This window comes from Ovis aries, chromosome 13, assembly GCF_016772045.2.
Source record: "Ovis aries strain OAR_USU_Benz2616 breed Rambouillet chromosome 13, ARS-UI_Ramb_v3.0, whole genome shotgun sequence".
NCBI lineage: Eukaryota > Metazoa > Chordata > Mammalia > Artiodactyla > Bovidae > Ovis > Ovis aries.
In genome coordinates this window covers 65,797,288-65,824,746 of record NC_056066.1, presented here as the reverse complement: position 1 = coordinate 65,824,746, position 27,459 = coordinate 65,797,288, and the positions used below count along the sequence as shown (strand labels likewise).

General features: G+C 45.1%; 2 protein-coding genes across 5 annotated transcripts in view; both read left to right on the top strand.

Moving 5' to 3' along the window:
- MTCL2 (microtubule crosslinking factor 2) overlaps nt 1–8,370 on the top strand; it is a 74,945-nt gene extending 66,575 nt beyond the window's left edge. For all 3 annotated transcript variants that reach the window (XM_027977170.3, XM_027977169.3, XM_015099866.4), the window contains one exon: nt 98–8,370. In XM_027977170.3, coding sequence (XP_027832971.1) covers nt 98–250 — 153 coding nt within the window. In that variant the 3' untranslated portion in view covers nt 251–8,370. The remainder of the gene's footprint in view (nt 1–97) is intronic.
- Nucleotides 8,371–11,031: 2,661 nt separating this feature from the next.
- DSN1 (DSN1 component of MIS12 kinetochore complex) lies at nt 11,032–27,173 on the top strand. Of its 2 annotated transcripts, XM_004014553.6 has the most exons (11): nt 11,032–11,139; nt 12,888–12,930; nt 13,161–13,484; nt 15,406–15,479; nt 16,116–16,188; nt 18,036–18,123; nt 22,101–22,160; nt 22,658–22,732; nt 24,025–24,172; nt 25,354–25,441; nt 26,241–27,173. In XM_004014553.6, the coding sequence occupies exons 2-11, from the start codon at nt 12,903–12,905 to the stop codon at nt 26,342–26,344; spliced, it is 1,062 nt and encodes a 353-aa protein (XP_004014602.2). In that variant the 5' UTR covers nt 11,032–11,139; nt 12,888–12,902; the 3' UTR covers nt 26,345–27,173. The 2 variants fall into 2 exon arrangements, with proteins under 2 accessions (XP_004014602.2, XP_042086297.1); XM_042230363.2 differs by lacking the exon at nt 13,161–13,484 and having other exon boundaries at nt 11,075–11,139.
- Nucleotides 27,174–27,459: the final 286 nt, after the last annotated feature.

The window sequence follows — 27,459 nt, the reverse complement described above, 5'->3', positions numbered from 1 at the left end:
AGCTGAGTCCAAATTCCTTGGCTGGCTGGCCACCCAGTCCCGGGGCGGGCGGTCAGTGCCTCCAGGCTCCTCCTGACTTCTCTCTCTCTCCCCACAGGATGCAGTGTGTGACTGCAGCACCCAGTCTCTCGCCTCCTGCTTCGCCCGGCCATCCCGCTCTGCCATCCGCCACTCTCCTTCCAAGTGCAGGCTGCACCCTTCAGAGTCTGGCTGGGGCGGGGAGGAGCGGGCAGCCCCGCCCAGCGAGTGATAGAGCAGCGGAGCTCCTCACCTCGACCAGCCCCCGCCCCTGGACAGCCGAAGGGAACCAGTGGAGAGGAGAAGACGCTTGGGGCCCGCAAGCTCCCTGCATCTCTCGCCCTGGAGGGCTGCATCTCTGCCATGGAAGCGCTTTCCCAGCCAGGTAAAGCGGGGTCTCCTGCTGACTGCTGGGTGGTGATCTCTGACTTCCCAGGGGAAGGCAGCGAGTGGGAGAAAGACCAAAACTGGGCTTCGGAAGCGTCTCCAGAGAGATCCGTTGAGAGCTGATTCCTGGGTCGTAAGTTGGGAGAGCCTTGCCTGGTTCCGCCCACACCCACTTCTCAGAAGAGCCAAGGAAAGGATCCACTTCCAGCCATGCACCTCAGGGAAAGGGGCTCACAGAGATGTTCCCGGCCAACCACATCCCTCTTCATGGGGAGGAAACACCGATGAGAAGAACAGGCTTTGCTCTAGGGCTCAACATGGGGTGTCTGGTGGAGCTGAGCTGGGCGTCACCCCATCCCTCTCTTCCCTCCACCGCTGCTGCCTCCTCCTTCCAGCCCTGCTGCTCTGGATTGCCACAGTTCTAGGGGATATGATAGGGCAGTAGCCACAGTCAGGTATCTGCTTGGAATCCTGGGGCCCTGGATCTCCCTGCCCATAGCTCAGATGCAGCAAGACCTAGAACGTGAGGTAGAAATGTGCGGGGCCCAGGGTCGGGGAGCCACTGGAACTACCTTTCTTGCTAAGGTGACTTGGGGGGACCCCAGCCTTCCCAGGAGACTCCTTGAGGACAGACATAGGTAGAGTCCATCTCAAGACCAGGTGCACAGATAAATAAATGCCTAATTGCCCACTGCCTTGATTGCTGGGGCCTCTTTCCCCAGCACCCTGGAGGGGTGCCACAGCTCTACTGTGTTTACATCCTGCAGCTGGTGGAGGGCAGCGATGTTCCCAAAAAGAGACTCCCAGTTGGCCAGATCAGGCCCAGGAGCCTTCCACGAGGCCAGTGCCCCAGGACATGGCAATGCACTGGGGCCTGGAAACACATTTCTTGCCTAGGTTGTTTATTTTGAGTTTTTCTTACTATAAATATTTAAGGTGGTTTTACTTTATTTTAATAATTTAATTTACCCCACAGTCCCTAAGGTAATTTATTGGAGGTTGAGACATGTACTCTCATCACTGGGACAATGCAAGGCTTTAACATGATGGATGGATGGTCCCCTCTGTGGACAAGGCAACTCAGCAGGCGAGCTCTGGTCTCCTGGTTCAGGTTTGGAGGGGGCCCCAGCAGAGGTCCCCACAAATCTGCTGACCCTTTGGCCTCAGAGCACCGCTTGTATGTTCCACACCTGCTAATTGCCCGCCCCCAGCCGTGAGTTTGTAAATACTCACAGACAGGACAGAGGGCTGGACCAGCAGCACCGCTTCCCAGTCACTTCCCATTTTCCTTCTCATTTTTCTCCCTCCTTCTGACACCTTTATTTTGGTTTCTAATGAGTCCAACACAGATTACTAAGGCTTTATCAAGAGCATGGAGATCTTTCCAAGTTCCCTAAGTGAGAACTCGCAGGAAAACAGGACTGAACTTCGAGAATGTTGTTTATTGCAGCTTTGCACATGGATCTGAGAGTGTCTGCCAGCCTGCCTCAGTTCTCACCAGCCTCCAGCCTTTTCACCAGCCTCTTCCTTAGCCTTATGGACTCTCCAGGCTCGTCTCTCAGCCCCAGCCCCACTGCCCACCCTTCCCCCTGTTGCATGTGAGCTGTCTGAGCCATCGGGCGGATTGCAGCACGGCTCATTTCAGTGGTGACAGGGCAGGGGAACGTGGAGGGTCTCCCCCATGGTGCCAGTGAACCCATTCTGGTTGCACACATACCTGCATATCTGCGTGTAACTGGTTGGGGGCTCAGAATGAAAACATCAGGATAAAGTGGCTTATCTGTGAATTTTCTATCAGGAAGACCAAAAGCCGGCAGCTTTGCTAGTATGTCCCTAGGACTCAGGAGATGCCTCTGTGCTCCCAGCCACCAGCCCCCAGTCTTGCCCTTTCTGGGGCACCTGGATCAGTTACCCAAATACCTTCATCTCCATTGCCTATCGGCAGAACTTTGGGGTCATGTTAGTACAACCAGCCACTTCTTCATACCATAGTGACCTGTGTGGGCAGAGCAGGCAGGTCAGTGGAGCGAAGGGCCAGGCCCCTCTGGGATGCCAGTGCTCCCACCCAAGAGGTCAGGGGGCCCCTCCAATGCTATCTCCAAGGGAAGGGGGTTCACACCAGGTCACAAGCTACCAGAGGCCTTCTGCCACCTCCCTGGGCTGCAGAGGGCCAGGGAGGCTGCACTTCTAGCCTTGGGGAGGAATCCTCATGAGACCTGGACCCTGCTGACTGCTCAGCCTTACCATCATTGTTCTCATCCAAGATTGTCCTTGCGTTCTCGTTGTCTTAGCGCCTGGCCGCCCAGCCCTTAGCCAGTGTCAGAGGCCTCAGACCTTGGTTTTCAGTAAAGTCCCAGTTTCTGCTTCCTACATGCCACTGGGCAAGGTCACTCATCACTGTTCCTACAGAAGCCTCTGGACATGGGGCTTGATGAGGTTGAAAATGTTACATGTAAATATTGGTTTGATTTGGGTTTTAGCATTTTAATTAGTAACTGGTTGTGTTTTCCTTTTTTGGGGTGGGGGGTTGTCCTGTAAAAACTCTCTACTCTTTTGGAATGTAGTTTCTAAGTTTGTTTTGTTTCTTCAAATGCCTTTTAAGTCTTGGTAACATTCCCGAAGCAGAAAACTGCCTGGCCCACCGTGAGGACTCCCCAGGAGCACCGGGTCCCAGGAAGGAACACTGCCCTTTTCCCCTTTCTTCTTTGCTGCCTCTTTACTTCCAGCAACTTCCTTTTCTTCCTCGCCCTCTGTCCCTCTTTTTCCTTTCCTTTCCCTCTATCTTTGTTCTCTTCAGCCAAAGTCCCAAGGAACCCTGAGGTCCTAATTCCCCATAGGCCCCTAGGCTTGGATCCATTGTGTTGGCACCAGTTGGTTGAGGGGAAATGGAGACCAGTTGGCATGACTGACCCCAAACTGGGTGATCTTGTGTTTCTGACATGTGACCTCTTCCCACAGCCAAATCAGACCCTCTTGGGGGCAATGATGTCTGTATTTGAAATGAAATTCAAACTACTCTGGCACGTCAGTGGCCCCTAGATCCTGCATGCACGAGGTATCAATATTCAAGTCCCTGTCACCCTGGCAGCCCTCTCCCCCACCCCAGTTTTGTCCCCACCAAAGGGGACAAATTAAAAACCCCTTCTAAGGGGTCTTGCTGAAAACAGCCCCTTCTCTTGGTCTCCCCAGGGATGCTCCTCTACCAGCTGCTCTCCCAGGTGACAAAGTCGAGGGTCCAAGACTTGACCTTCTTGTGCCCTGACTGCCACATGGCTCCCTCCTGCCTGCCTGCATCCACTTTTCATGGTTTCATCACATGCCCTGTTCTCCTCTTGCCCATCCAACTGCTAGGGCCTTCCTCCCTTTCCTGTCCCATCTAGAATGCCCTCCCCATCAGCTTTGCCAGTCTTCCAGGCTCATCAGCCCCCCAATCCCACCACCTCTTCATTAATAATTAAGTCCCTGGACACCTTTTCTAGAGCACATGGCTATTTAGAAATTGCTTCCCCTGCCACATCTCCTTCAGGCTTCTACATGCTAACTCTGGGAGGCAACCTTGGCAGGACAGGGTTTAGTGCTCCCATTTTACAGATGAGGAAACTGAGGTACAGGTCTCATTCCAGAGTCGCCTAACTAGGAAGTCATCAAGTTCAGACTAGAACCTAGGTCCACTGGAACCCTCAGTCCAACCTTGTCCCTTGCTGTGTTAACCTACTGCTCCACTGGGGGCTTTGTGTGGGTGCAGAATACCCAGACTATGCCACTGCCCAACCCAGACATAAAACCAGTCTACCCTGAATCTCTGGACCTGTGTGTCCCAGAGGGTGGTGTGGGGACCCCTGCATCAGAATCCTCTGTGGACATGTCCAAAATGCAGCTTCTTGGGCCCCACCTCACCCCAGAGGGCCAGGAATCTGCATATCTAACAAACTCCCAGAGAGATCCTAAATACCAGTGCCATGCCATTGATGTTCACAGCCTTGACTATTGTTGTTCAGTTGCTCAGTCATGTCCGACTCTGTGACCCCGTAGACTGCAGCACGCCAGGCTTCCCTGTCCTTCACCATCTCCAATTAGGCCATCTTTTTTAAGCCCAATAACCACAGTGTTATATCTTTAGAAGAGCCTTGAGTTGAGAATTAGGGGACTTGGTCCTCAACCCAGCTCTGATTTGGGTTAATTATGCTGAGAATTTCCAAAAAGCACTGGAGGCAATTTACAATCTTAGTCGTAAAGTTTCAGTAAAACAACAGAAGAAAAAAAAGTCAAACGGCAAGAGGAATTATATCTATCTTCCCAGGTGGCACAGTGGGTAAAGAATTCTCCTGCCAACGCAGGAGACGCAGGATCTTCCTGGGTCGGGAAGATCCCCTGGAGGAGGAAATCGCAACCCACTCCAGTGTTCTTGCCTGGAAAATCCCATGGACAGAGGAGTGTTCAGGACTCCAGTCCTTGGGGTTGCACAGAGTTGGACAGAACTGAGTAAGCGCACGCGCGCGCACACACACACACACACTTATATCTACCTGACACACACACACACATACTTGTATCTACCTGACGTGATTCCCATAATCCTGCAATTAAATTTTGCTCTGGAGTTTCCTGGCAGCTATGGTAAAAAGGGAAGCACATCACTTTCATGACTCTCATCATCCAGTCATGGCAAGTGATAGCATTTGCCCCAGGAGGCAAACTCTTATGCTAATTTAGAGCATGTGTCCTTTCTTCAAAGGCCACTAAGTCAGTTGTGGTATGAACCTAAAATGCAAGGATGTTTTCCAGGTCACTATTTTAAAAATAATAATAAACTGCCGCCGACTTGAATGACCTTGACCCCAGAGCATGTGGCTAGTCTGTGCCTCTGTTCCTCCAGCGTCAAAGTGGAAGAAATCCTACCTCACGTGGTGGTGCTGAGGACCAAATACAATACTGTGCCTGTGAGTCTACGTGGGAAAACGTAAGGTTCTACACTGATGTAAAGTGGTCTGATCACACTCATTGTCCCCTAATGCCCTCACTAGTCTTAGTGAGTAGGAAAGCTAATAAATTGGACCAACTCTCTCACTTTTAAGAAAATTGTGGCCCAAAATACATAATATAAAACTGACTGTTTTAGCCCTTTTAGCGGCTTTAAATACATTCACACAGTGATACAACCATCAGGACTATCCATTTCCAGAACTTTTTCATCACCCCAAACTGAAACTCTGTACCCACTAAACAGTAACTCCCCATCCTTCCCTCAGGCCCCTGATAACCTCTATTCTACTTCCTGTCTCTATGAATTTACCTATTCTAAGTATTCTAAGTGGAATCACACAGTGTTGGTCCTTTTTTGTCAAAGCCCTCACTGTTTTGGATTAGGAATTGGGCCCAGAGAAGGGAATTCCTCACCCAAGGTCACACAGCAAACTGGAGGCAGAGTCAGGACCAGAATTCAGGTTTCCTGACTCCCAGCAGGTTCTGCATTCCTGGGGGTGAGTGAGACCCCACCTATCATTCCCTGATCTTGGCTGAACCCTGTCTTCTCTCTGGGCTCAGCCTATTTGCTTCCTACCACCCATCCATGCTTTATCACCTTCCTCCAAAGTCCCCCCTCCTTCTGCTTCCTCTTCTCTGACTGGTTCCCACCAGCAGACCGGGTGGCCCTGACCCATGGCCAGGTTTTCCTCTTCTGAGCCCCGGGCTTCTTTGTAGTACCCACCCACTTCAGCCCTCCCAGAATGGCCTGCTGTGGATTTCCTGGCCCCTCAGGCTCACATCCCCATCCTCCCGTGTCTGTGGTCTCCCAACTCCTGATGTTTGCTTTCAGATCTGATTGTGTTTCCTGGGTTTTGTTTTCTCACACTGAAGGGGGAACCTTTCCCCCATGCCTCAGGCTGGGCTTGGCCCAGTGACTGCCCCCAGCCCAGAAAGACATCCCCATCTCACCCTTACGTCCCATTTTCTTCCATCCACAGCCTCCCAACAGGACCCCGGCACTATCCACTGGGATTTGGTGGAGGTCACTGGGACCCCCATTTTGGCTTCCCCTATCCTGCCCAGTCCTGCATAGCCTTGTTTGTAAAGCAGATGCAGCCTGACCCTCCTCTCCCTGGCCATCTGTCCATCTGTCTGCCTGTCCATTTGACATCCCACCACCCTCTCTACCCTCCCCTGGATCTCTCTGCCTCTGAATAGCTTGCCCTGGTGGAACCTGTAGCCCACCCTGGCATTACCCCTTATCCCTTCTGTAGTATTTTCAGTTTGCAAAGTCCATAGAGCCAAGAACCAAAGGGAACTGGTGACAAGGTGACCCCTTGCCCAGGGCTCCCCCTCCCCACCCTTCCCCGCACCCTCCTTGGACCCTCCTTTGTCTACCCCATCAGCCTTGCTCGCCTCCCTTCCTGCCCTTCACCAGCTCCCTGAACCCCAGGCGGTAAGGAAAGGAGCTCTGGTTTCCCCTAAGCATCCTTCAAGGGCCAAAGTCATCAAGGCCTGACCATCTTGTCTTTCTCCGCTCTATACCACTCGAACTGCTCCTGTGAAAAGGAACTTCAGCCAGGATTTTGGAGACCTGGCCCAGGTCTGGGCAGTTGTCCTAACTTCTCTGTGTTTGGTTGGTTGTATGATTTTACGATGATGATCCTTAGGGACCCCAGAGCACCCCTCGTGTTTTGGGGTCCTGCATCACCATCCTCTCTCCACTGGGCCCTGGTATCGTGGCTCCTCTCTCAGCTCTGCTACTGATCTCTGTGCCTTAGTTTACTTCTCTGCACAGGGGCCTCACCACGAGACTGTTCCCGGCAGCTTCCCAATTTGGCGCCTCTAAGGCAGGGCCTTGGCAGCTGTGGCCCAGCTCCCTGGTACTGTCTTCTTAGGGCACCAAGTTGCTGAGGATGAGATGCCTGGAGGTTCTCAAAGAAGCCAGAGCATCACCTGGGAACTTGACAGAAATGCAAAGTATTGGCCCCACTCAAGAACTACAAAACTAGAACTTTGGCGGGGGTAGGGGGAGGGCAGCAAGCTGGGGGTTTAAGAAGCTCTCCAAATGATTCTGATATACATAGGCGTTTACTGCCTGCCGATCTAAACCAGCAGATAGTGTGGCGTGGTGAAGGACCGAGGCTGGTCCTGACCAGGAACAAGTGGGAAACATCAAGCTCATCTGGATTTCTGAGGCTGGCAACCCTGGCCATCCCTACCCAAAGCAAAACACATCTGTGTTCTCCTCTTCCCAGAAACTGGGGGACTGGGAAAAGGCAGGCATTTTTCCTTTCCCTACCCCTGGCTTGGTTCCAGTTCTACCCACCTCTCCTACTTGTCTGGGTTTTACTAAAGGTTGTATAGGGTTGTGCCAGCCAGGCAGGGGGGGGCATCCTGTGGGGTGGGGGCAGGAGACAAAAGACCCTGACCCTTTATCCCTTGGGAATCTCACCATAGGCTTATGGCTTCTTTTGAAAAGGGAAAGAAACTTAGGTTCTCAAAGAAAGACTCCTAAATCCCCAGCCAGCTCCTCCTCCTCCCACCTCCAGGGAGACCTTATAGACAGTGCCAAAAAGCAGTTCCTGCCCCTAGGGGCTGAGGGGAGAGAGCCAAAAGCTGTCCCTCAACCTGGCCCCCCATCCCGAACCCCCGCCAATACTGTGAAACCCCCTTCCTGACCATCCTGGTTTCCTTGTGTGGACCCTGAAGTCATGGGCCTAAGGGGTCCCCCAGGGAAAGGCCTTTGGGAAGGAAGGGACCAGGGGCATCCTTGGGCCAAACTCTCTGCCTCTCCTGTCCGCTCTTTCTCCTCTCTACTCCTTTCTTCAGAAGGCTCCTTCCCAGGAGGTATTGGGTGCTAGACAACCGTGGTCCAGTCTGCCAGCTCTCCTTCCCTCCCATGTCTTATTTCAGACATGAGAATAACTGTACAGTGTAAACTTACAAAGGGTTTTTAATGGTTGTAGATTGGAAATAAAGTATGTCATATGAACAGTTTCCATGGACTTGGCTTCTCTGATTTCTCACGTGAGGTGGGTGCGGTCCCCAGCAGATTTGGAACTTGACTCAACCCCACACCTAGTTGCCTGAGATGGAGGGAATCCTGGGAATGCCACAGCCAGCTGGCTGGTCTGGGGTCACTTGGGAGGAACCACCAGGGGCTCCTAGCTACTGACTGCTGACACCTCAGAGTCTCCCATGAAGGGTGGTAAGGCCACAGAGAAACAAATGCAGTCATCAAAAATGGAATTGAAACTTTCTACAGAAGACTTTCAAATATTTATCATAAAAAAGGACATGGGTTAATTATCTATTATAGTATAACTAATTATCCCCAAACATTTATTATATCACAGATGCAGTGGGTCAGGGATTCAAGAGCTAAGTTGTTCTGACTCAGGGTCTCCTGAAGGTACAGTCAAATGTCGAATCAGGCAGCAATCATTTGAAGGCATGATTGGGGCTGGAAGATCCATTCCCAAGGTGGGTTACTCATGCCTGGCAAGTGAGGGTGGGCAGGAGGCCTCAGTTCCTCCCCATGTGGACCTCTCTCTAGGGCTGTTTGAGTATCCTCATAACATGGCAGTTGGCTTCCCTAGAGCAAGTGATATGGGAAAGCAGGAGAGGTCACAATGTCTTTTATGACTTAAGCCTTGAAAAATCATACACTATCATCTCTGCAGTATCTAGTTATAAGATTAGCCCTATTCCTTTTGGAAGAGAACTATACATACAAGGGCATGAACAGCAGAAAGTGGAGGTCATTGGGGACCATCTGAGAAGCCGGCAACCACATGAAAATAATTTTTTTTGTGTGTGTGGAATGTTAGTTCTTAGACCAGGGATTGAACATTGGCCCTCAGCAGTGAGAGCATGGAGTCCTAACCACTAGATCATCAAGGAATTCCAGATCTCTTTTTTGAGGGTCTAATAACAGCCAGGCCTGGGCTGGGCATTGAGGATAACAATATATGAATCTGAAAAATAGGAAAGCAAATGTCAATGGCCAAGGGGTGGTCAGGGAGTTGGAGGGATCAGGAAACGCTGCAATGATTCCTAAGGTTGAGATGTTCACAGATAAAGGAGATGGTGATGTGTTGCAGGCAGGAGATGGAGACAATATGTTTCAGGAAGACGGAACAGCATGTAGAAAGCCTATTAGAAAGAAAGGAGAGCAGGATCAGGGAACTGAAAGAGATCATTGGTGTGGGGTGATGAAAGAGGCCGGGTGAGATCACACAGTGCCTTATGAGGGAAGGAATGTCCACATCCTGTGGACAATAGCGAGTCATGGAAGAACTGAAAGCAGGGAAAGGACCTAGAGGATGTACTGGTTCTGGATTCCATGAGGCAACATACTTGCCCGCCGTGCAAGGAGTTGAAGGAGTGGGGTGGGAAGAGAAGGAACTGGGCTCCAGAAAGTGATACTCGGGGAACAGAGAGCAAATTTCTGCTTCAGACATCTGTTGGGAGTCAACATGCTAGAAATACACGTTGGAAATTTCAGGAAGGCAGATTTCTGCCTACCACCAGAACACTTTTCCAGGGACCACAGCTGCTATGGAAAGATGACCACAGTCACATTCCAGCTGTGGCTCATTAACCAGTTTTTGTGGACTGCTTGTGATTCAACACTTGTGGAGATTTCAGATGCCGAAGGCCTGCACGTGCAAGCTGACACTCTGATGGCATCACGCTGGGTGCTGAAGCAGCAGCATGCTATCTGGGAGCCCCAAAGCCAGCAATGGACAGTGTGCCAGGCACAGGCTAGGCTCCCAGAAGCACAGAAAGGGCATCTGCTTTCCCGCCTGGGGCCTCAGAGAAGGCTTGCACTGGATCCTCAACTGAGGCTTAAAATTGGAGAATTCTGCCAAGAATAATCAGGGAAGGGCTTCTCAGGCCAAGCAAAGGAGCAGAAGCAATGGGGGTGATGAGAAGAGTGGCAAGCAATTTGGGGAGGGGGAGGTCTGCAATGAGGTTGTAAAAGGAGAGATCCTGAACTTTTCCAGGTGTTGAAGGGGACACAAAAAGAGGGAATATGCTACAGGAGAACTGGAAAAAGTGGTCCCAGTCTGCCCTGGGAGAGTCATGGTCCACAATTTTAGAGTTAAGACAAATGGAGAGAGGGATTGTGGCCTAGCGACCGGACAGGGCATCACTGCCCACTCGCTAATGAATTCCTTTGGCAAGTACCTTTCTGGGCCTCTGCTCCCTCATCTTGGAAAGGTTCTGGGCATGTCAGGCGCAAAGAATACGACGATGTAATGGTACCTAGTCAGGGGCCCCTTGGGCGTGCCGTCGTTGGGAAGGTGGTAACTTAGCCAATATTCGGCGGGGAAGAACTTGGACAAACCGGGCGGGGCCGCAAGTCTCCAACATCGGTTTGCGCATGCGCCTCGCGGAAGCGGCGTTGTGCGCATGCGCGAGACCGGGAGCCCACCGGCCGCGCATGCGTCGTTAGGCGGCGGGAGTTTTCTAAGGGGCGGCTCTGGCGCCGCCGGAAGGTAATGTAGCGGTCCTAGAGTTGGAAGGAGCAGCGGACTTGGTGCAGCGCGTCCAGGGGTAACCTGGTGTCTCGGAGAGAGTCACCTGCGGCCTTGTGTTTCGGAGACGGAGGCTCTGGGTTGGACAGGCGTCTCTCTGAGGTGAAAAAGTCTCAGGCCTGTTCCCGGACGAGGCCTCCCTCACCCCCGCACCAGCCTCTTTGGGGTCAGACAACTCGACTCAGCCCACACCCTGCCTGCCCGTCGTCACCCCCGAAACCGGGTAAGAGGAGACCCGGGGGCCAGCGGCGCCTCTCGCTCGGGACCTGTTTGCAGAGCCCGTGGTCTAGACGTCACTGTTGGTGGAAGGTTGAAAGCGGGGTGGAGGTGGGTCACACAGGCCAGGCTTCGAATTTCGCCTCTTCTCCAGGCTGGCTGCCTAACAAGTTTGGGTGTTTTTTTTAGCCCCTCTGAATCTCAGTTCAACTAACTGCGGCGTGAAACTGTTGATGGTACTTCCAGAGCTGTGGCAATGATTAAATGGCGCAGTAATGCACATACAGTTTTTCCATACAGACACAGGTCCTGGCATGTAATGAGCCCTTAAAAGGTGTCAGTGGTTGCTGTTAAGTAACCAGACTTTCATCTGAATGATACAGCCATAACTGTGGTGATTTAGATCCTTGATCCTACTACGTCTCGTTATTCTCTTACTTTTTCCAGGTTGTCCCTTCACATATATTTATTTTTCTTTACTAAGCACTCCCCCCACCCCGTATGGATTTTTACTGGTGGTGGAGGGAGAGGCTTGGTCGTGTCCCTGCCCTTTTCCAGTCAGTTACTTGTCTGTGACAGGCACTAGAAATACAGTCTGTAAAAAAAATAAAATAAAATAAAAAAAGAAAGAAAGACAGTCTGGCCCCGGGAGACATGTAAACAGACTTTACAACCAGTGCCAGGGAGGCCCAGGGGTGGAGCTGCCAACTCTGCCAAAGAGACGTGGCATGAAAGCCTCACACTTGAGCTCGATTGGAAGGAAGAATACGTTATAAGGCAATGTGTACAAAGATTCAGAAGTGGTGCGTGGAAAGTGAAGAGTTTTCTGGGTGGATGGTGGTGATGGTAGCCAGCAATGTAGATGTACTTAATGTCACTGAACTGTACACTTAAAAATGATTAAGATGGTATGTTTTATATTGTGCATGTTTCAGCACAATTAAAAACAAAACAGAAACTTAAAAAAAAAGTGGTGCCTGGAATGGGAGTAGCAGGAGAAAGCAGGAGTAGGTACTAGTTAGAACTAGCTTCTGGAAGGTGTTCAGTATACCGGAGGAATCTGCTGCTGTCTAAAGAATGGATTGGAGGGAATTACCCAGCAGTCCAGTGGTTAGGACTCCGAGCTTTCACTGCAAGGGCCAGAGTTCAGTCCCTGGCTGGGAAACTAAAATCCCACAAGCTGCTCAAAAAAAATAAAGAATGAATGGATTGGAGAGGAACAATGCTGCATGTAGGAAAAACTCGTGGGGCGGCTGTTCGATTCTTGGGGAAAGTGGGGAAGAGGGATAGAAACTATGAGATCTGAACTAAATAGATAGCTGGAAGTTGGAAGAGTTTTAGGGATCATTGGAAGTAGAATGGACAGGGCTTTAAATCTGCAGAATTAATAAGTAAAGTTCATGTTTTGAAGACCATGTAGGTCATAATGCCATTGATTGAGTTATGCAGTTAAGCCCTTGTTAAACACAAAATAATTGGGAACTAAGAGGGGTATATGTTAAGGAAGATAAGATTATTTCTAGTGATAAATTCTGTAGAAATTCAGAACAGGAGGTGATGAGCCCTGCCGATGTCCTGTGGAAGAGATGTGGAAGGGAGGTTGGGCTGGGCCTTGTCAGGCAGGTAGAATTTCATGGGGCAAAAAGGGGCGGTTCAAAGAGACGAGAAAACACAAGGCTGATTCTGGGGGAGTAAAGCCCCAGCAAGACTGGGACTGAAATGTGGAGAACAGATTACTTCATTTTCCTGTTTCAGGGTTCTCACCTCAGGATGACTTCTAGACCGGAGATAGTAGAAGGTGAGTATTGTTGTGAAGTTCGGTACCTTCTTGCCTTGGGTTTAGGTTCGTGAGCTTTACCTAAATACCTCCCTGGCTCTTGGTGGATTTGAAATCACTTATTTATGTATTTGCAGAGATGCTTCCTCAATGTTTCCATGACCTGGGGCATATGTTTCCTTTTGCCACTTTTTGCACAGATTCTTAGTTGTGATGGGTTTGATTCTATATTTTGACTTTTTTATAACAAGTGCTAGGAGAGGAACCAGTGGCATCTAAGACTCATGATCATCAACTGGAATCAGATCCCAACCCTGTGGAAATGTGTAATAAATCGTCCACCTCCCAGAAGATGACTGAACGTGTTTCAAAGGACCGAATCCACCTTGGCCGTAGCCCCCGAAAAGGGGAAAGTGGTGATCTCAGCCACCAGGAAGAACTTGAATCCAGGTCCCTTCATTTGTCCCCAGAGCAGTCTGCTTGTCATCAAGACAGGAGGCAGTCCTGGCGGCGAGCAAGTATGAAGGACACAAACCGGCGGAAGTCACTGCCTCCCTTTCATCAGGGCATCACAGGTGGGGTGCTATGTGCATAAGACTGGAGCTCCAGCTCAGATAAGAGGCAGCGAGGTATGGCAGGAAGTTAGGCTTGACTTGGCTACTTACTAGCTATGTGACTGAACAGATGACTTCACCTCTCTGAGCTTCAGTTTCCTCATCTGTAGGAGTATTCTCAGATTATAAGTACTGATGTCAAACACCTAGTAAGTATTCAGTATCACTGCTGTTTATATCATGTTATTAGCTACCCATTGTAATCTATACCATGGGCAGAAAATCTGATTTACAGTTGTTCAGCATTCACCTTTGCTAAGTGAATGTTCAGCATTCACGTTGGCTAGAAGTAAAGATTTCCTCTGGCTTTCTTTCTCGTATCCTAAAGTAGAATAGAAGGTGGATGGGTTGCTACCTGATTTTAGGTTTTATAACTGAAAATATCTCAGATGGAAGAACCCATAAAAATATCTAGGGTGAAAACCTAGTTTTGAGACATGGTGTATTTGAATATGATTTTGTGTAAATTATTATATAATAGCATCTCAGGAAGCACTGAAGTACAAGATTTAATGTGGAAAGTAGCACATTTCAGGAAGAACTTAACTAGCTGTGTGACCTTGAACAATTTAACCTCCTTTGCTTTACGGTCCTCATCAGTAAATGGGGTGAAATAATACCTATTTTACAAGACTGAGAATTAAATGAGTTGATATATAACATAGTACTTAGCACATAATAAATAAATATAGCTCGTTTTAAGTTATCATGATTAAAGATATTACTTCACTTCCTGAAGGTCTGATGTTTAGAAGGAAATCTACCTAAAAACAGCCATGTAGCATATCAGAAAATTGCTACCATGGTTATGCTTATATACTTCCTCCACTGATGTGCCAAGAAATTTCAGTTTCCTAAGGTTACCCTTATTATGTTCATCTATTTTCCAGAGCATGTGGACCTAAAATTCTGTGTAATAAAAAATTACTGACGTATAGGATTTGTTATTTTCTGGTTATTCCCGGCCACTTCCCAGGTTTCTTTGGTTATAGGCAGAAGGTATCTTATTTTTCATGACTAAAAGTGAGAAGAAGTAATCAAGAGAGGGCGCAAAAGAACTTAAAAACCGCCAGCTGAGACTAGAGGGCTAAAAGACATGTATCTCTCCTAATTCTCAAAGCAGATTTCCTTTGCTGTATAAGAATTGATGTTTTTAAATGGACATAATTGGGAAAAGCAGTATCTACATCTTTTATTGATAGCTGTTTGAGGATTCAGTGGCATAATTACATAAAGTGCCTGTTTAGTTCAGGCTGATGCACTGTGTGACCTTGGGCAAGTTGCCCAGCATCTAACCTTTGTTAAATGGTTAGGCTGATAAATCACTTGCCTCAAGTGAGGGTGAAGGTTAGAATTTAATAAAATTCTTTTTAGATAGTCTATGTTCAACAAATTTACTATTAATGTTATTGTCTCTGGCTTCAAACAAGCATCCCCCCTCTGAGCTTCAGTTTCCCCATCTGTAAAGTGGAACTCATAGTTTATAGGAAGAGTCTTAAGACACTATTTAAAGCACACTGCAATGGCTATCACAAAAATTCTGAAATATTCCCATCTCCTTTCTTCAAATGGTGAATGTAAAACACAAAGAGAAGTTAAATTATTTATTTTAATCTGTTTTATTTAGCAAGACGATTTTAAGGTAATACATGAAAGGTTCTTTTAACTCTTTAAATTTAGGATGCACAGATAGGTAAATTTCATTCTCTGGTGATCTTGAACAAATTAGATGTAAGAAGACAGATTAGAGAAGACTGCTTGGGTTTTCTTACCTTAAGTTAGGCTGCATCAAGAGGGAGGGAATTTTTCAGGTTTTTTTGTTTTTCGCTTTGCTAACTGTATAAGTGTCCAGCTCTTTGAATATGGTAATATTGTATGTTAGAGCTCTGCAGATCCATCAGTGTCGACCTAACAGAAAGCAAACGGCTGAGCTCTCTCCTCCTTTCCAGTTTCCAGGTGAGAGTCAAGTCTCAGGATTGGGAGTGTTTTCTTTTTCTTTCCTTTTTTGTTTTAAACTGTTACTGTGACATCCTCAAAGACACGTCAGGACTGTGTGATTTATCAGTAAAGAGTAAAAGGTGTTTCTCTGTAGTGAGATTAATTTAAAAGCCAGATTTAATCCCAGAAGTTTTGTTTCTGGATCAGGCTCTACCAGAGCCATGGATGCTGCTGTGGCTAACTGAGCAGTTAAGAGAGTTCCCCTGTCTAGTATATTTTGCTCATTAGCAGCAAATGATGGGACTTTAAGGTGGGTGGAGGTCATACCTAAGTTTAAGCAGACATTTGAGATCTGGCTGCTCTCTAAATTGGAATTATATGACTAACTGGTGATTGCATCAGTGTAGATAAGCAAGTCATTTTTGTGAATTAAATGACCATTTTTTCCCCTGAATCAAAAATCACATCACGTAGTCTAGGAACAAAGAATTTTTTCCTTACCTTTTTATTTTCTTGTTTTGTTTATATGAAAAATCTTAGGTGTAGAATTAAATCATGCTTACTTACATTTATTAAATGTCCTAAGATTACATGAATTCAGAATTGGCCTGGCAAATCTTAGTTGTTGTACTGAAAATGCTTTTCTTTATTTAGTTCTCTGTTCAGAAACTTGAGCCTTTCCTAAGGGGAACTGAGGGCTTCAGTCTTGAAAGTTTCAGAGCCAAAGGTAAGTTGCTAAGACCAGACACTTGAGCTTTGACCTTGGTCTGTACCTTCTTTTAGGGTTGGATGAAACCTCTCTCTCGGGGTCGCTACTTACAGGAGCTGCTACCTTACACAACCAGGCCTCCTCCAATTTTGGGGGGAACTTCATTAAAAAAGATACGAATATGTGCTTACGAAGTTTAGAAGGTCTAAAAGTAAGCCTCTCTTGCCCCATGACCCCCAGTCTCAGCTCCTCTCCTCCCAGAGGCAACCATGGCCACCAGCTTCTTGGGTATCTTTGCAAATTTATTGCATTTCTAAACATTTATACCTTAAAATCAAATGAATAATCCTCTTTACACACTGTTCTTAATCTTGTTTGTTGTTTTTTAAAACCTTAATTTATCTTGCAGATAGTTCTTTATCACACTGATAAAGCTGTCTTGATATTTTAGCAGCTACATGATGCTCTATTTTATAAATGTACCATATTTCATTTAAATGGTTCTTTATTGATGGGCTTTTAGGTTTGTTGTCAGTCTTTTGTTGTTACAGTGAATGGATAATGAATACCTTTTTATACAAGCCTCTTAGCACATATTCAAGTAAAAATAAGATATATTAGAATTAACTAGTATAAATATACTGTAACTAAAAGTTTAGATTTTTTTATTACTTGGTAGGTATTATTTAAAGGTCTTTTGGGGGTTTTAATCTGTGTTTCTTTTTCTTTCCTGGAGAAGGAAATGGCAACCCACTCTAATACTACTGCCTGGAAAATCCCATGGACAGAGGAGCTTGGTAGGCTACAGTCCATGGAGTCGCAAAGAGTCGGACACGACTGAGCGACTTCACTTCACTTCACCTCACTTCACCTCACTTCTTTTTCTTTTGAAGAGGATAATATTTTTTCGTATTTTTAGAGGAGAGCCATTTGTACTTTATATTCTGTGTATTGTCTCTCCATATCCTTTGTTCATTTCTTAAAATTGAGATATTGCCTCTTTTATGGGCTTCCCTGGTGGCTCAGATGGTAACGTGTCTGCCTCCAATGCGGGAGACCTGGGTTCAGTTCCTGGGTTGGGAAGATCCCTTGGAGAAGGAAATGGCAGTCCACTCCAGCACTCTTGCCTGGAATTTTGCGGACACTCTTTGTGTTAAGGAAATTAGCTTTTGTCTGTGACATAAGTTACAAATATTCTTCCCTGGGAGTCAATTTTCAGCTTTCTAGGAAGTAGCTATTCTCCTTACAATGTAATTATGCAATCATCCAGGCCAGAAATAAAAGACCTAGAAAATACATGAAGTCAGACTTACTTGCCAGTTAAAGCTGTTTATCTCAGAACTGCACTATTGCTGTAATTAGGTTAGACATGTCCAGGTTTATTTTGATAGCTATTTAACATATCTTTTCCCGTCTGCATTCCTCACCTGAATTTAATTGTGAACTCTTTAAGCAGAGACCTGTTTTTACCTTATGCCCATCATTTTTTAATTTGCTGCTAGCATTTCTGACTTCTGTAATAAGTTTTTTCACCTAATGCCAGCAGATCAGATCTCTTGAAAGAGTGAATTGTCAATGCAGATACATTTTTCTAACACATCTTTTAACCTGCTGCTTCGTCAGTTGTGTGAAAAACACTATTATAAATGTTATAAAGAGTTGTCTTCCATTTTATCTGTACCTACCCAAAGAAAAAAGGTAAAATCTTCCCGCATGTTTATATCACTTTTTTGAATGGGTGAGCGGGCCAGAATGTAACAGGTGGCCCTAGAGCTGAGACCACCATACGTATATTACATCTTTGTCAGCAGCTCAGTGTGAAAAGTATTCTCTTTTTTTTAATAACATAATTTTATTCTCTGTAGTGTCTTCCCTTTCTGAAGAGTTGAAACATTTTGCAGACAGATTGGAAAGTAATGGAACACTACAAAAATGTTTTGAAGATTCAGAAGGGTAAGAACAGTTCCCTTTCTCTCCAAAATTATAGTTGAATAAGAACTTTTTATTTTTTAATTTTTTACATTGAAGTATAGTTAATTTACAGTGTTGTGTTAATTTCTAGTGTACATCAGAGTAATTCAGTTATATGTGTGTGTTTGTGTATACTTCAGTTCATTTGTATCATATTTTAGATCCCACAAATAAGTGATATATGGAATTTGTCTTTCTTTGTCTGACTTAATCTGTTAGTATAATCTCTATCTAGGTCCATCCTTGTTGCTGCAAATGGCATTATTTTGTTCTGTTTTATGGCTGAGTAATATTCCTCTGTGTGTGTTTGTACACACATACATCACATCTTTTATCTGTTCATCTGTTGATGGACATTTAGGTTGCTTCTATGTCTTGGCTATTGTAAATAGTGCTGCTGTGAATGTTGGGGTACATGTATCTTTTTTAATTCAGTTCAGTCATTCAGTCGTGTCCGACAATTTGTGACCCCATGAACCACAGCACGCCAGGCCTCCCTATCCATCACCAACTGCCGGAGTCTACCCAAACCCATGTCCATTGAGTCAGTGATGCCATCCAACCGTCTCATCCTCTGTCGTCCCCTTCTCCTCCTGCCCTCAGTCTTTCCCAGCATCAGAGTCTTAACAAATGAGTCAGCTCTTCATATTAGGTGGCCAAAGTATTGAATTTTTAGCTTCAACATCAGTCCTTCCAATGAACACCCAGGACTGATCTCCTTTAGGATGGACTGGTTGGATCTCCTTGCAGTCCAAGAGACTCTCAAGAGTCTTCTCCAACACCACAGTTCAAAAGCATCAATTCTTTGGGGCTCAGCCTTCTTTATAGTCCAACTCTCACATCCATATGTGACTACTGGAATTGACAAAGTAATGTCTCTGCTTTTTAATATGCTGTCTAGGTTAGTCTTAACTTTCCTCCAAGGAGTAAGCGTCTTTTAATTTCATGGCTGCAGTCACCATCTGCAGTGATTTTGGAGCCCCCCAAAATAAAGTCAGCCACTTTCCACTGTTTCCCCATCTATTTGCCATGAAATGATGGGACCGGATGCCATGATCTTCGTTTTCTGAATGTTGAGCTTTAAGCCAACTTTTTCACTCTACTCTTTCACTTTCATCAAGAGGCTCTTTAGTTCTTCACTTTCTGCTATAAGGGTGGTGTCATCTGCGTATCTGAGGTTATTGATATTTCTCCCAGCAGTCTTGATTCCAGCTTGTGCTTCCTCCAGCCCAGTGTTTCTCATGATGTACTCTGCATATAAGTTAAACAAGCAGGGTGACAATATATAGCCTTGACGTACTCATTTTCCTATTTGGAACCAGTCTGTTGTTCCATGTCGAGTTCTAACTGTTGCTTCCTGACTTTCATACAGGTTTCTGAAGAGGCAGGTCAGGTGGTCTGGTATTCCCATCTCTTTCAGAATTTTCCACAGTTTATTGTGACCTGCACAGTCAAAGGCTTTGGCATAGTCAATAAAGCAGAAATAGATGCTTTTCTGATGCTCTCTTGCTTTTTCGATAATCCAGTGGATGTTGGCAATTTGATCTCTGGTTCCTAGGCCTTTTCGAAAACCAGCGTGAACATCTGGAAGTTCATGGTTCACGTATTGTTGAAGCCTGGCTTAGAGAATTTTGAGCGTTACTTTACTAGCATGTGGGAGGAGTGCAATTGTGCAGTAATTTGAGCATTCTTTGGCATTGCCTTTCTTTGAGATTGGAATGAAAACTGACTTTTTCTAGTCCTGTGGCCACTGCTGAGTTTTCCAAATTTGCTGACATATTGAGTGAGCACTTTCAGAGCATCATCTTTTTGAATTCGTTCTTGTCTTTTCCGAATACATGCCCAGTAGTTAGGTTGCTGGGTCCTATGGTAAGTCTATTTTTACTTTTTTAAGGAACTTTCTTAGTGTTTTCCATAGTGTCTGCACCAGTTTACCCTTCCAACAACAGTGTTAGGAAGGTTTCCATTTTTTCTACACACTGTCCAGCATTTATTATTTGTAGACTTTTTCACGATGGCTGTTTCTGATGGGTATAAGGTGATACCTCATTGTAGTTTTTACATATAATTTTATTTGCTTATTTACTTAATGTTTGGCTGTGCTGTGTCTTTGTTGCTGCGTGATTTTTTTCTCTAGTTGCAGTGAGCAGGGGCTACTCTCTAGCCACTGTACATGGGCTTCTCGTGGTGGTGGCCACTCTTGTTGCAGAGCACAGGCTCTGGGTGCACAGGCTTCAGAAGTTGCAGTGCGTGGGCTTATTAGTTTCGGTTCTCAGGCTCTGTAGCATAGGCTCAGTAGTTGTGGCGCCTGGGCTTAGTTGCTCCGAGGCATGTAGGATATTCCTGGATCAGGGATTGAACCCATGTCTCCTGCATTGGCAGGTGGATTCTTTACCACGAAACATCAGGGAAGCCCCTCATTATAGTTTTGACTGCATTTCTCTAACAGTAATGTTGAGCATCTTCACATGCCTGTCGGCAGGCAATCCGTATGGCTTCTTTGGAGAAATAAGACTTAATTAGACAGTTGTTCATTCACTTATCAAACATTTATCCAGCATCTTCTATGTACCATGCTCTTCTGGAAGCTGGAGATATAGTGATAAATAATCAAACAAGATTTTTCTTCTTATTCATTGTAGTAAGAGAGACAGTCAAATTACTTAGAAAATAATGACTTCAGATTATAATCTGTATGATTTCAGTGATAATCTAATTGGGCAGGTAATATGATAGTGACTTGAAGCAGTGGGCAACTTAAGCTAGAGTGTTCAGAGAAGTCCTCTAATGATTTGCCGTTTGCACTGAGACCTGTAAGACCTGGATGGTGAGGAGGAACCAAATATGTGAAGATAAGACAAAAAGCATTCATATTTTTGCTAGCCATGCCAGTTGTAGATAAAGTCATGTTTTTAGCTGTTGGCCAGCAAGAATATTAAGAGAACGTTTACAGCCGCCACCGCTACCCGCCCCCAACTTCTTCCCCTGAAACTGGTAGTCCCTCAGCAGGGGCAACACCTAGCCCTCTCCCCATCCTGCAACAAATTACATGACTTGATCTTACACTTTCAACTTCACAGAGGTCTGCCTTTCCATAGATCCTTAGTATTAACATTGCTCTTCAGGAAATGAACATTATGTTAGCTCGACATTGCTTCCCTTTTAACGCAGTGTATTTAAACCACAGACTGCTGTATTGCTGCTAGAGGTGATAGAGGCTGTTTGTCACAGGCTTTGATAGAAAAACATAAAAGGTGACACAGCTGATTTGCCTTTGCCAGGTAGAGTACCAAGTACATCTGCAAAATTTTGGCATTTTCATCGCCTCCTGCTTTTCCATTAGAATCATTCGCCCTACTAGCCAAGCTGTTGGTTTTAGTAGAACATATCCAACTGAGTGCAAAGTGCACTTCAACTTAAGTGCAAAGACAGTTGTATGAAAAAGCTATTAAGGTTTTGATTAGTGGGAAGGCAAGAGGCTATATAAAAAAAAATGGTGGAAACAAACTTTGGAGATTGAAACCGGCAGATATTTTGAGACTGAGTGGCATTATATGGATAGAATAGATAAAGGGTAACAGTAGGAATCAAAGATAATGAGCTGGACAGAGCCAGAACACAGAGAACCTTAAGTGCCAGGTTAAGGAGTTTTGGCCTTTCTTCTGAATGTAGTGGAGAGTCACAGAATTTTTAAGAAACGAAAAATACAAAAGGAATATTTGAAGAGAGGTTAATTGGTTCACATGTGAATTCAAGTTGATGAGGGAAACAGACAATGAAGAGCCCAGTGAGAAAGCTAATACCTAGTGCAAAAGTGAATTCGAGTCCAAGACTAAATATTCGTTGAAAGATAAATTCTGAACATATTTTATTGCTGTTAAAATGATGTGAGATGTCCAATACTAAAAGCAAACACTCTTGGAAGATTTCTGGTAATCTCATAATCGTGTCTCTTCTAGAAGAGTATCAGATTTGGCTCTGGAAACATCAGTGGCTGAGATGAAGGAATATATAACAAAGTAAGTAAAAATGAGTGAACTTTTGTTGGGAAATTCTAAATTTGTCTGGGGGAAATAACCCAGGAAAAATGACTAGTAACCATCCTTTTCAGGGTGTCAGTATTAGAAAGCTGCACACCGGGATTTTATGAACTGTTGTCGTTTTGTCACTAAGTTGTGTCCGACTCTTTTTTGACCCCATGGACTGTAGCCCACTGGCCTTCTCTGACCATGGGATTTCTCAGGCAAAGGCACTGGAGTGGTTTATGGACTGTATCGATGGCCAGTTTCATAGAATGGAGTCTAGAGACTAAGGATGTGGATTTGATGTGAAGACTCATGTTTGATTTGATTAAGTTGATATTCTCTGACTTGGTCCTGCTTTCTAATCTTTTTTATTTTTTAATGACCTTTTTATTCACATCTTAGAATCAGAGTAGACACCTAATGTATGGTTGCCCTGAGTGATTCAGAATGAGATGATCAAAAGTTAACTGAATTTTTTCCTGCTTCTGTAGGTTTTCTTTAGAACGTCAGAGTTGGGATCAGCTCTTGCTGCGCTACCAGGAAGAGGCTGAAGAGATCCTATCAAGGTTAGATCTATGGCAGGAAATAGGAAGGTTTTACCTTGTGATTTTTGATTGGATTTCAGTTCTGTTAGCACAAATTGAATGCTGAATCCAGTCTTACAGGCCAGTCAACTCATCAAATCTCTGTAGAGTATATATGAACAGTGTGACTGAAAAGGGAGAGTGAGGGGGCTGGGAAGGAAGAGTTATCACTATTTTCAGTCAAAGAACAGAACTGCCTCTGTTCTGTGCCCTTGGCTGCTGTTCCACATTCTGGGGGAGACAGGCATGTCTCTGCCCTGTACCTGGCAACCTGGGGCTGGTCTAGGAACAGTATCAAGGGACTTCAGAGAGCACATGGCCTTTGAAAAGCTGCGACTGTGGGAGGGAACCACAGCCAGGGCCCTCATGGAGACACAGGGGTGAAAGAGGTGATGGAAGTGGGTCTACAGGAGAGAGACGATCTTTGGGCCTTGAAGGCATAATAAAATGGGAAAGTGCTAGATTTTGGCTTCATTTTACTGTCCAAACCAGTGATTTTAAGCTTTTTTTCCCCAAACAGAACCTTAGCTAGAAACACAACTATAAAACATTAGCTAAAATAGTAATTGCGAAAGTGGCCTCCTAGTAGAGAGGCACCTTGAGCACAGTATGAGAAGCTTCCCTAATCCAAGCATTGATGCCTATTACTTTCTTCACCCTTTAAATGCTCTATGTATGAAGACCAATAATGCATAAGATGGCAGTTTCAGAATAAACACTTTTGACGGGCCATAGTTTATATTAACAGGAAAGCTTCTGGAAGCAGACTGTCTCTGTTCAAATCCTAACTGCTCCTTAGTTTAGTGACCGTGGGCAGTCCACTTAATCTGAAGTTCCTCATTTGAAAATGGGATAATATTACTACCTACCTCATTGGTTTGTTATGTCTAAAGAGTCATCAGCAGTTTTCATAAACTCTCCATTATATTGAGTTATTTTAGATAATTGAAGTGGGCCAACATCTTTTTGGTAGAAGATCATAGACGTTAACTTCAGACTCTACCCCAGGACTAGTCCTTTTTGTAAATGGACCTTAATGTTAGATGGAGTCAACTAACCTTCTAGCATTTCCTGGAGTCCAGAGGTATAAAAATGTTAGCACTGGATAATTATCTCAGAATCTCCTGTTGTTAAGAGAGCCTATGCTCACCATGGGGTGGAAGAATATTGATTCAGGTTAGTAAAGCCTTTTAGGAAGTGTTTTCCCTAGGTAAATCTCTGCTATTTCCCACAGAAAATTATTTGAAAGCTTTTTTGTTTTATTTTGTTTTTAGAGGATCAGCTGAAACCAAAAATACTGAAGTTGAAGTGGAACCTAGAATGTATGTCGGGTCTTCCCAGAGTGAAGTCCTTAATACAAAACCTGACTACCAGAAGATACTGCAGAACCAGACCAAAGTCTTTGATTGTATGGAGTTGGTGGTGAGTTGGGTCGTGTTTCTTTGGCTGAGTTATCCAGCTTTGATACCTTCCCATCCTTGTTAAAAGAGCTGGAGAACATGTGTAATTAGATAAGTATATTCAACTCTACCTTGAGGAAACATGGAGAGACAATGAAAGAAAATAAACAAGTAAATGGTGATAAACGCTATTAAGTCAGGTGGAGGAAGAGAATGTGTTAGGAGGGCTTCAGTTTGCTATATAGAGGGATTGAAGGCCCTTCCTAGGTACCACCTTAATAAAGACTTGAAAGAAATGGAAAAGTGAGCCATGAGGACATTTTAAAGAATGTCAACCCCAATTTTTTTTTTTTTTTTTTTGCCAAAATACCATCTTAAACTTAAGGCATGAGGTTTCAAGTTGGACTTTTTTATTTGTTTCTGTTACTTTTATTTTGGTTGCACCACACAGTATGTGGGATCTTAGTTCCCTGACCAGGGATTGAACCTGTACCTCATGAATTGGAAGTACAGAGTCTTATCTACTGGGCCACCAGGGAAGTCCCTCAATCCAAGTATTAGGCTGGCCAAAAAGTTTGTTCAGGTCATATAAGAGCTTACAAAGACCCAAATGAACTTTTTGGTCAGCCCAATATGAACAGGAAGCAGGTGGCATTTGATATAGGGTAAGGAGAGTCTGTTTACAAAGGGGCTGAGTATAAAGATGTGGGTATCAGGAATTCAAAAGTGAAGTGAAGTGATCTGGGGCTAAGAGGCAGCTGAGCTGTTCCTACTCCTCAGCTGGAGGGTGAAACAGTTACTGTGGTACCTGGCAGGGAGTTGTATGGTGGGCTGCTCTGAAAGAGCCATGGTCTTCAGTTGAGAGACACTAGTAACTCCAGATGACCCTTCCAGGAGCAGGCCCAGATAGAAATACCCTGAGCTCATTCAGCTCCTACTTGGCTTCCTCTTGGTCAAGCCCACCCAGAAGCCAGAGGACCTGGGATCCTGTTGAGGTTGTGCAGGTCAGTGTGCTCAGGAGTTAAAGCAGTGTGGAGAGGGGTGAGTATGGATGTGAAAGGGCAAACAAAATGTCTGGCATAAGCATTCCAGGTTGAAAGAGCAGCAAAAGCAAAGCTCCTGAGCAGGAGCTCGCCTGGTGTGTTTGAGGAGCTATGCAGAAGCCGTGCACCCTTCCAGTTCACAGTTGTCTGTTGTCTGCAGATGGACGAACTGCAAGGATCCGTGAAGCAGCTGCATGCCTTTATGGCCGAAAGTACCCAGTGCCTCCGGGAGGTGTCAGTACAGCTCGGTAAGCCTGTATTAAGGGGACCAGAGCTTGCACTGTTTTATATCTAATGGCCCTTCGGATGTACACTGCCCTTCAAAACATTTTAGGGGTCATTCGGATTGTAAAGGGAATGAGACTGATTTTCTCCTGTGACTTTGAGGGTGATTTTAGGTAGAGGAGTTGTGAGCATTGTTTGCATTGTGTGGGTACAAAGGCTTCCAAGGGTAAGGCCTGTATCTGGTGACTTTTATTTCCCCCTCACAATAACAATTTCTATTGTGGGTACTCAAAGTTAATTGGAAATTTTTAGACAGGAGTACAGTAGACTGAGAATTAAATCTCCACTAACTGACAAACTGTATTGTTTGGGTAGATCCAGGACAAGAAATATCTATCCATTGCCTTTTTTCTCTTTTCATTCTTCAAGAATCTACCAAGTGACACTGACATTACTTTAAAAAAAAAAATATTTATTTGGCTGTGCTGGGTGTTAGTCGCAACATGTGGGATCTTTAGTTGCAGGCTGTGAACTCTGTTGCATTTGTGATATGGTTCTCTTGACTAGGGATTGAACCGGGCCCCCTGCACTGGAGCACAGATTCTTAGTCACTGGATCACTGGGGAAGTCCCCATCAGATTGTATTGTGGTTGTAGTTGCAGCTGGCTTTCCTACCAGAGAGCCATCTCCTTGAGGGCAGATGCGCTCTTAAGTTGTCCTTCAAATACCCTTCAGGGTCTGGCACAGTATTCACACAGTAAGTTTTCAACAGTGGTATTTGAATTCAGTTGAAGTGTATTTTTTGGTTCCTTTTCTCTGCAGGGAAGAGAAGCACTCAACAGTTAGATCCTTCACCAGCTCGAAAACTGCTCAAGCTTCAGTTACAGAAACAACCTAGCAGATATTGCTCTAAATCTTGTCAGTGACCTAATGCAGCTTTCCTGCCACAAGGTGCTCTAGAGGAGAGAAACCGGAAGAGTGCCCCAGTGCACAGCAGGCGGAGCTGTGACATCTGCCTTGTTGCCTTTGAAGATAACCGGCTGACTATAAAGCACTCTGATTTTTTTTCTTAAAATGGAATTTATGCATTTGAAAGAATGTCATATACAAGCTTTTTCCAAGAACAAGCAAAATGCTTGAGACTTTGCTTTGGAATGACGTTCAGAACTAGTAGCCCATTCTTTGAAATATCCTTTGTGATCAGAAATCTCCCTACTCTGAAGATGTTTTTGAGGTTTTGAAACAACCGAAAGTCATTCAGGACCAAATCCAGTAAGCATTTTAGAGGTCATTCTGGTTGTAAACAGAATGAGACTGATCTTCTGCTGTGACTTTGAGGGTGATGTTAGGTAGAGGAGTTGTGAGCATTGTTTGCATTGTATGGATACATGTATCTCCTTACAAGATTCCCAAATTGAAGGTAATAACACTCATTCTTTATATCCTGATGTCTATAATGTGTTTTAGCTTTTTTAGGGGGGCGTGCTACACCATGTGGCATGCAAGATCTTAGTTCCCCAACCAGCGATCAGGAAGGGGTTAAGTGTTTCTTTTTCATTGTTCTCCATATTTGTTAATGATTTGCATTATAAGATTGCATGTTCTTAAAAGCTTTCCCTTATCCTCGTGTATGGAAAAAATGAAAAGGCAGGGAAGGCTTAGCAGAAAATAGGATTCTTTGTCAGGACCCAGAAGTGAATAGTAGCGTGAAGTTACACCTCAGTGTTAACAGCCAATAAAACACCAACTAATTTATTGTCAGTGTCTCTTATTTTCTGATCCTCCTAATAGAACAGAACCCAGTTCACTTAAATATGCAGTTATTAAGTCTTAAAGCTTGGACTATGCACCAGTTAGTGAGAGGTGATATATCCTAGCTTTTCCCTGTGTTCCTTATTGTTTAAAAAAAAATTTTTTTTAAATTTTTTAGTTAATTTGGCTTTGCTGGGTCTTAGTTGCTGCACGTGAGATCTTTGATCTTCGTTGTGACCTTCAGGATATTTTTTTTCTTAGTTGCAACATGTGAACTCTTAATTGCAGC